An 8,687-nucleotide genomic window follows, 5' to 3' on the forward strand; every position below is an offset into this window, starting at 1 on the left:
GTTCAGGGTTGACTAGGTAGGTGTTGTGTGTGTGTGTTCAGGGTTGACTAGGTAGGTGTGTGTGTGTGTGTTTCAGGGTTGACTAGGTAGGTGGTGTGTGTGTGTGTTCAGGGTTGACTAGGTAGGTGTGTGTGTGTGTGTGTTCAGGGTTGACTAGGTAGGTGGTCTGTGTGTGTGTGTTCAGGGTTGACTAGGTAGGTGTGTGTGTGTGTGTGTTCAGGGTTGACTAGGTAGGTGTGTGTGTGTGTGTGTTCAGGGTTGACTAGGTAGGTGTGTGTGTGTGTGTTCAGGGTTGACTAGGTAGGTGGTGTGTGTGTGTGTTCAGGGTTTGACTAGGTAGGTGTGTGTGTGTGTTTCAGGGTTGACTAGGTAGGTGTGTGTGTGTGTGTTCAGGGTTGACTAGGTAGGTGTGTGTGTGTGTTCAGGGTTGACTAGGTAGGTGTGTGTGTGTTCAGGGTTTGACTAGGTAGGTGTGTGTGTGTTCAGGGTTGACTAGGTAGGTGTGTGTGTGTTCAGGGTTGACTAGGTAGGTGTGTGTGTGTTCAGGGTTGACTAGGTGGTGTGTGTGTGTTCAGGGTTGACTAGGTGGTGTGTGTGTTTCAGGGTTGACTAGGTGTGTGTGTGTGTTCAGGGTTGACTAGGGTGTGTGTGTTCAGGGTTGACTAGGTGTGTGTGTGTTCAGGGTTGACTAGGTGTGTGTGTGTTCAGGGTTGACTAGGTAGGTGTGTGTGTGTGTTCAGGGTTGACTAGGTAGGTGTGTGTTCAGGGTTGACTAGGTAGGTGGTGTGTGTGTGTGTGTGTGTGTGTGTGTGTGTGTGTGTGTGTGTTCAGGGTTGACTAGGTAGGTGTGTGTGTGTTCAGGGTTGACTAGGTAGGTTTGTGTGTGTGTTCAGGGTTGACTAGGTAGGTTTGTGTGTGTGTTCAGGGTTGACTAGGTAGGTGTGTGTGTGTGTTCAGGGTTGACTGGATGTTCCTCCGTAGTTCCTGGGCCTTGTCTCGGAGGTCAGGTCTGCTGTCTGTCTGCAGGGTGGACTAGGTAGGTGTGTGTGTGTGTGTTCAGGGTGGACTAGGTAGGTGTGTGTGTGTTCAGGGTGGACTAGGTAGGCGTGTGTGTGTTCAGGGTTGACTCTGGATGTTCCTCCGTAGTTCCTGGGCCTTGTCTCGGAGGTCAGGTCTGCTGTCTGTCTGCAGGGTGGACAGTGACCGTTGCAGCTGTTCGCGACTCTTTCCCGAGACACACTCCCACTGACCGCTCTCTGCAACGACACACACAATGTCCCCTTCAGGGTCTAGGAGGGGAGACACTCTGTCCCCCTAGGGGGTATAGGAGTGGAGACACACTCCCACTGACTGCTCTCTGGAACGACACACACAACCTGTCCCCCTCGGGGTCCAGGAGGGGAGACACAACCTGTCCCCCTCGGGGTCCAGGAGGGGAGACACAACCTGTCCCCCTCGGGGTCTAGGAGGGGAGACACAACCTGTCCCCCTCGGGGTCTAGGAGGGGAGACACAACCTGTCCCCCTCGGGGTCTAGGAGGGGAGACACAACCTGTCCCCCTCGGGGTCTAGGAGGGGAAATAATTCATCCCCTTCAGAGTTTAGGAGGTAAATAGTTTTCAAACAGAAGATGACGCAGTGATCATGAATATATTTTGTTCTCAAATGTTGCCTCAGGTTTGAGTAAAATTACCTCCTAGATAGACATTGTGCATCAAAATTCAACTCAAACATAGTCCTATATTCTAGGCATGGAAGGTCAAGTCCTGCACACTGGTGCTTTTACTTCCTGGGTTAAAAACCTCCTTTAGAAGAGTTGAGAGAAGTGGGACTAGTCATATAGCCCCGTAAACAGACGGAACGGAGACTCACCTCCTGTCCTCTTCACCAGTAGTTCCACAACAGACAACGCTTCGGTCCTCACAGAGGAGTAACTCTTATTCTCTACAGGAGGAAACATTTTAAATGAAAACATGGTGAATCTTTCTAATAAGAAACATCTAGGATCAATTTCGCTACACCTGGATTTAAAAAATCATGATTTACTCAGAAAGTTAAATGTTACCTAGTGGCTGTGTGAGAGCAGTGTATAGGTCTTCCCTAGTGGGTGTTTGAGAGCAGTGTACAGGTCTCCCCTAGTGGGGGTGTGCGAGCGCAGTGTACAGGTCTTCCCTAGTGGGGGTGTGAGAGCGCAGTGTACAGGTCTTCCCTAGTGGGTGTGAGAGCGCAGTGTACAGGTCTTCCCTAGTGGGTGTGAGAGCGCAGTGTACAGGTCTTACCTAGTGGGTGTGAGAGCGCAGTGTACAGGTCTTACCTAGTGGGTGTGAGAGCGCAGTGTACAGGTCTTACCTAGTGGGTGTGAGTGTACAGGTCTTCCCTAGTGGGTGTGAGAGCGCAGTGTACAGGTCTTCCCTAGTGGGTGTGAGAGCGCAGTGTACAGGTCTTCCCTAGTGGGTGTGAGAGCGCAGTGTACATGTCTTCCCTAGTGGGTGTGAGAGAGCAGTGTACAGGTCTTCCCTAGTGGGTGTGTGAGAGCAGTGTACAGGTCTTCCCTAGTGGGTGTGTGAGAGTAGTGTTCAGGTCTTCCCTGGTGGGTGTGTGAGAGCAGTGTACAGGTCTTACCTAGTGGGTGTGTGAGAGCGCTGCATGTCTCAGTGAGAATAAGGGACAAGGCTGTGAAGTTCTGGTTGTCTTTCTCTTTCTCCAACAGTAGCAACCTACACAGGAAGGAACAACAAGAGAAAATCATTTATCAAATCAGATGGAGAACAACATGTACCAGTCAGATGGGAGTCAGAAAGGACAGGAGAGACATGGCAGCATCTCCACCTCGCCCTCCAATAGGCTAGAAATATGTTTTAAGTCTTTCAGATCTAGATAGGGGTAGAACAGGGCTCTCCAACCCTGTTCCTGTAGAGAAACCCTCCTGTAGGTTACCCCTCCTGTAGAGAAACCCTCCTGTAGAGAAACCCTCCTGTAGGTTTTAACTCCAACCCTGTTCCTGGAGAACCTCCTGTAGGTTAACTCCAACCCTGTTCCTGGAGAACCTCCTGTAGGTTTTAACTCCAACCCTGTTCCTGGAGAGAGACCCTCCTGTAGGTTTTAACTCCAACCCTGTTCCTGGAGAACCTCCTGTAGGTTTTAACTCCAACCCTGTTCCTGTAGAGAAACCATCCTGTAGAGAAACCCTCCTGTAGGTTTTAACTCCAACCCTGTTCCTAGAGAACCTCCTATAGGTTTTAACTCCAACCCTGTTCCTGTAGAGAAACCCTCCTGTAGGTTTTAACTCCAACCCTGTTCCTGGAGAACCTCCTGTAGGTTACCCTCCTGTAGAGAGACCCTCCTGTAGAGAAACCCTCCTGTAGGTTAACCCTCTACAACCTTCCTAGACTGTGTGTTTGTGTCCTTACCTCTGGAAGTATGTCTTCATAGACTGTAGCACCCCCACCTGGACCCTCCATGTACTGAGTTTCAACCTCTCACACATCAGACAGCACAGGTCCAACTGGAAACGCTCTGGGAAGAGACACAGCATTAAACACACAGTACTACAATACAATTACAATCACTTCTGATATAATCACCTTAATGTTTACGCTTCTATTGAAATTAGACATTTACAAATCTCACCCTGGGTTTGTGCGGGCTGTTGGGCCAGTCAGAACCTTACCCTGGGTTTGTGTCGCTGTTGGGCCAGTCAGAACCTTACCCTGGGTTTGTGCCGTCGTTGGGCCAGTCAGAACCTTACCCTGGGTTTGTGCCGCCGTTGGGCTAGTCAGAACCTTATCCTGGGTTTGTGCGGTCGTTGGGCCAGTCAGAACCTTACCCTGGGTTTGTGCCGCCGTTGGGCCAGTCAGAACCTTGCCCTGGGTTTGTGCCGCCGTTGGGCCAGTCAGAACCTTGCCCTGGGTTTGTGCCGCCGTTGGGCCAGTCAGAACCTTGCCCTGGGTTTGTGCCGCCGTTGGGCCAGTCAGAACCTTGCCCTGGGTTTGTGCCGCCGTTGGGCCAGTCAGAACCTTACCCTGGGTTTGTGCCGTCGTTGGGCCAGTCAGAACCTTACCCTGGGTTTGTGCCGCCGTTGGGCCAGTCAGAACCTTACCCTGGGTTTGTGTGTTGTTGGGCCAAGTCTTGCCCAGCGTCTGGAAGGCACAGAGTAGCGCTTCAGTCTGCAGCTCCTTCTCCTTCTCATCCCGATCGTCATCACTATCATGTCTCAACCTCGAAGTTGCTGCAGAGTTCTGTAACACAGGATTAGACATCACACATTTTGGACCAATCGATAGAACACTGATGTCATCAAGGAGAAATACACAAACTCTGTCCATCTGTCTCTCTCACCTTCTTAATGAGTGGTATGAGTATGTCTGCCATATCACTGAAGCGGTCTTCCTGTGTGGCCTGCAGGACGTCAGCAGCACAGCCCAGGGCAGCCATCTTGTAGACCAGGTTGTCTTTACGACACTCCTTCAACACCAGATCTATCACCTCTGGTACACTGGGCTGGCCCGGGGAGGACTTCTGGAGTTCACCACTAACACACATCATCATCATCCTCATTATCACCAACATCCCCCTTCATTATCACCAACATCCCCCTTCATTATCACCAACATCCCCCTTCATTATCACCAACATCCCCCTTCATTATCACCAACATCCCCCTTCATTATCACCAACATCCCCATTGTCACCAACATCCTCATCACAGGGACAAGAGACAGACTGCTCCTAGTGTCAGAAGGAGAGGAGAAACCGTACCTGCACTTAGACACCACAGAGCCGATGGCGTTCAACAGCTCCTCCTGCGGACAAACAAACAACTGGAGTGAGAAGACATCTGTACTAGATGACACCTGTACTAGACATCTGTACTAGATGACACCTGTACTAGACATCTGTACTAGACACTAGACATCTGTACTAGACACTAGACATCTGTACTAGACACTAGACATCTGTACTAGACACTAGACATCTGTACTAAACACAAGTTGGTCAAGTTAATTACAACCTCAACTCTTATAAGCACCCCCCCCTTCTACTGACCACTTTATCACACACACACACACACCTTTCCAGTCCAGGTGCGTCCAACCAGTCCCTGCAGTAGAGCGGACAACACCATACCCAGGTGAGGGGCGACCAGAGAACCCGTCTGTTGCTTAGCGATGGACGCCATGGCAGCCGCGCCCTGGGCCTTCATCTTCCACGACTGGGACTGCAAGGCCTTCTGGGTAATGTCGATCAGCTCCGTCATGTAGAGGCGGATGCCCCCAAAGCTTCCTGGAAGACGACGACGAGAGGTCAGGGGTTGAAAAAGTCCAAATGTTTTGTCTTTCCTATTGATATATTTTTAACCTGTGTCTTCGTGGTATCCAAGTGGTAGTCAGAGGAAGGCCCTAAAAATTGTCAAAGACCCCAGGCACCCCAGTCATAGACTGTTCTCTCTACTACCGCACGGCAAGCGGTACCGGAGTGCCAAGTCTAGGACAAAAAGGCTTCTCAACAGTTTTTACCCCCAAGCCATAAGACACCTGAACAGGTAACCAAATGGTTACCTGGACTATTTGCATTGTGTGCCCCCCCCAACCCCTCTTTTACGCTGCTGCTACTCTCTGTTTATCAGATATGCATAGTCACTTTAACTATACATTCATGTACATACTACCTCAATTGGGCCGACCAACCAGTGCTCCCGCACATTGGCTAACCAGGCTATCTGCATTGTGTCCCACCACCCGCCAACCCCTCTTTTTACGCTACTGCTACTCTCTGTTCATCATATATGCACTGTCACTTTAACTTCACTAGGGTAGGGGGCAGCATTTCTCTCCTCTCTCTCTCTCTCTGACCAGGTGTGTTTCTCTCCTCTCTCTCTCTCTCTGACCAGGTGTGTTTCTCTCCTCTCTCTCTGACCAGGTGTGTTACCCTCCTCTCTCTCTGACCAGGTGTGTCTTCCTCTCCTCTCTCTCTCTCTAACCTGGTACGTGTTCCTGCCAGACTTCGTTCCACAACGTGGCGTCGTGGCTCTCTCCCTTCTCCTCGTCTGGTCCCGGCGCCTGGTGCATACCCAAGAAGGCTAGCGGCAACGCTACCACCGCATGCCCCTTCAGGACATCAGGGCTGTAGTGGCTGATAGCGTGGACCGTCAGGGCGCACGACGACCTGTACACCGGCTCTGGGGGGGAGACAAAGAGTCATGTCATCTTTAGAGACTGAAGAGACGCCGTCCAACTCACTTCCTGGACGGCCGCTGAGTTTTGTTCATCCTTTCAATGACAAAAAGACAGGAACTCTCGTGACCTGGTTGTCTAACTAAATCAACTACCAAGTGAATTCCCACCGACGCTCGGGCCCTCCAGGAAGTGAGCCGGACACCGCTGATCTAGGAGCAGTATCTCGTGGTTGTTTTGGGGGACTGGGCAATAACTCGGCCTTCCAGGAAGTGAGCCGGACACCGCTGATCTAGGAGCAGTGTCTCGTGGTTGTTTTGGGGGACTGGGCAATAACTCGGCCCTCCAGGAAGTGAGCCGGACACCGCTGATCTAGGAGCAGTGTCTCGTGGTTGTTTTGGGGGACTGGGCAATAACTCGGCCTTCCAGGAAGTGAGCCGGACACCGCTGATCTAGGAGCAGTGTCTCGTGGTTGTTTTGGGGGACTGGGCAATAACTCGGCCCTCCAGGAAGTGAGCCGGACACCGCTGATCTAGGAGCAGTATCTCGTGGTTGTTTTGGGGGACTGGGCAATAACTCGGCCCTCCAGGAAGTGAGCCGGACACCGCTGATCTAGGAGCAGTATCTCGTGGTTGTTTTGGGGGACTGGGCAATCAGAGGAGGAAGTAGATGGGACAGATCCTGTTGTCTCACCTTCTTTCTCCAGGTACCAGGTGTTGAGTTTCAGTAGGAGTTTCTCTACACTGCTGTCCTTTGCTGTCTGAGGAGACAAGACAGTTCTATTAATACAACCTGACTTCAGGTTAAACGAGTCACATGACACCGAGGAGGGAAAATGGCTAATTGGGCCCAATTTGGATATTTCCACTTAGGGGTGCTCTCACTGTTGTGGCCAGCGGTTTAGACATTAATGGGTGTGTGTTGAGTTATTTTGAGGAGACAGCAAATGTACACTGTTATACAAGCTGTACACTCACTACTTTACATTGTAGCAAAGTGTCATTTCTTCAGTGTTGTCACATGAAAAGATAACCTCAGATATTTACAAAAATGTGAGGGGTGTACTCAGTTTATATGGATATACAGTATAACACTGATGCAGTTAGTTAGATAACGCCATCCTACTCACCCTGACTAGATGTCCCAGAGCGAAGGAGAAGGCTTTCTGGACCACACTGCTACGGTCATGAATCCCATTCAGTAGGGCACTCATCAGTTTACCTGTCTCACACACACACAGAGACACACAGACAGAGACACACACAGAGATACACACACACACACACACACACACACCACACACACACAGACAGAGACACACACACACCATGACAGAGACAGTAAAGAAGGCCCAGTCCAGGGAAACCAGACCATAGAGGAGAGGTTTTAGTGAACTGACAAAGACAAAACTCTACTCCATCTCTCCATTTATCCTTTTGGATGTTGACCAGACAGGACATCTGGGGGGGGTCGGTACGGTAAAGTCTACCTGTACCCCAGAGGGTAACGTGGTTACCTGAGTAGGGGGTGAGGTCCTGGGGACACTGGACGGTGAGGGACACGATCACACTGGCACAACCACCCTGGAACAACAGAGGAGACACTGGTAATTGTGACATTAATTCAGATTCAGACTGTTGACTGGTCACATGTTCAGGGCTGCAGGTGTGATTGGAGGAGACAGTGTTTAAATGGTCACATGTTCAGGGCTGCAGGTGTGATTGGAGGAGACAGTGTTTAAATGGTCACATGTTCAGGGCTGCAGGTGTGATTGGAGGAGACGGTGTTTAAATGGTCACATGTTCAGGGTTGCAGCTGTGATTGGAGGAGACAGTGTTTAAATGGTCACATGTTCAGGGTTGCAGCTGTGATTGGAGGAGACAGTGTTTAAATGGTCACATGTTCAGGGCTGCAGGTGTGATTGGAGGAGACAGTGTTTAAATGGTCACATGTTCAGGGCTGCAGCTGTGATTGGAGGAGACAGTGTTTAAATGGTCACATGTTCAGGGCTGCAGGTGTGATTGGAGGAGACGGTGTTTAAATGGTCACATGTTCAGGGCTGCAGCTGTGATTGGAGGAGACAGTGTTTAAATGGTCACATGTTCAGGGCTGCAGGTGTGATTGGAGGAGACGGTGTTTAAAATGGTCACATGTTCAGGGTTGCAGCTGTGATTGGAGGAGACAGTGTTTAAATGGTCACATGTTCAGGGTTGCAGCTGTGATTGGAGGAGACAGTGTTTAAATGGTCACATGTTCAGGGCTGCAGGTGTGATTGGAGGAGACAGTGTTTAAATGGTCACATGTTCAGGGCTGCAGCTGTGATTGGAGGAGACAGTGTTTAAATGGTCACATGTTCAGGGCTGCAGCTGTGACTGGAGGAGGCCGTGTTTAAATGGTCACATGTTCAGGGCTGCAGCTGTGATTGGAGGAGACAGTGTTTAAATGGTCACATGTTCAGGGTTGCAGCTGTGATTGGAGGAGACAGTGTTTAAATTAACAAACATCTATATATATT

The 8,687-nt window shown here is 50.4% G+C and overlaps 1 protein-coding gene across 1 annotated transcript; it reads right to left on the minus strand.

Annotated features, from left to right (window-relative positions):
- Positions 1 to 850: 850 nt before the first annotated feature.
- On the minus strand, positions 851 to 8,248 carry LOC109886668 (proteasome adapter and scaffold protein ECM29-like). The gene is made up of 12 exons (XM_031817285.1): positions 7,689 to 8,248; positions 7,302 to 7,393; positions 6,866 to 6,932; positions 5,980 to 6,177; positions 5,071 to 5,282; positions 4,758 to 4,801; positions 4,338 to 4,530; positions 4,099 to 4,237; positions 3,410 to 3,515; positions 2,622 to 2,716; positions 1,872 to 1,943; positions 851 to 1,256 (listed from the first exon to the last, which is right to left on the minus strand). Exons 1-12 carry the CDS (start codon positions 7,789 to 7,791, stop codon positions 1,117 to 1,119), a joined length of 1,461 nt encoding a protein of 486 aa, XP_031673145.1. The 5' UTR covers positions 7,792 to 8,248; the 3' UTR covers positions 851 to 1,116.
- Between the last annotated feature and the right edge of the window lie 439 nt (positions 8,249 to 8,687).

Source organism: Oncorhynchus kisutch, unplaced genomic scaffold (assembly GCF_002021735.2).
Source record: "Oncorhynchus kisutch isolate 150728-3 unplaced genomic scaffold, Okis_V2 scaffold976, whole genome shotgun sequence".
In the NCBI taxonomy this organism is placed as follows: domain Eukaryota; kingdom Metazoa; phylum Chordata; class Actinopteri; order Salmoniformes; family Salmonidae; genus Oncorhynchus; species Oncorhynchus kisutch.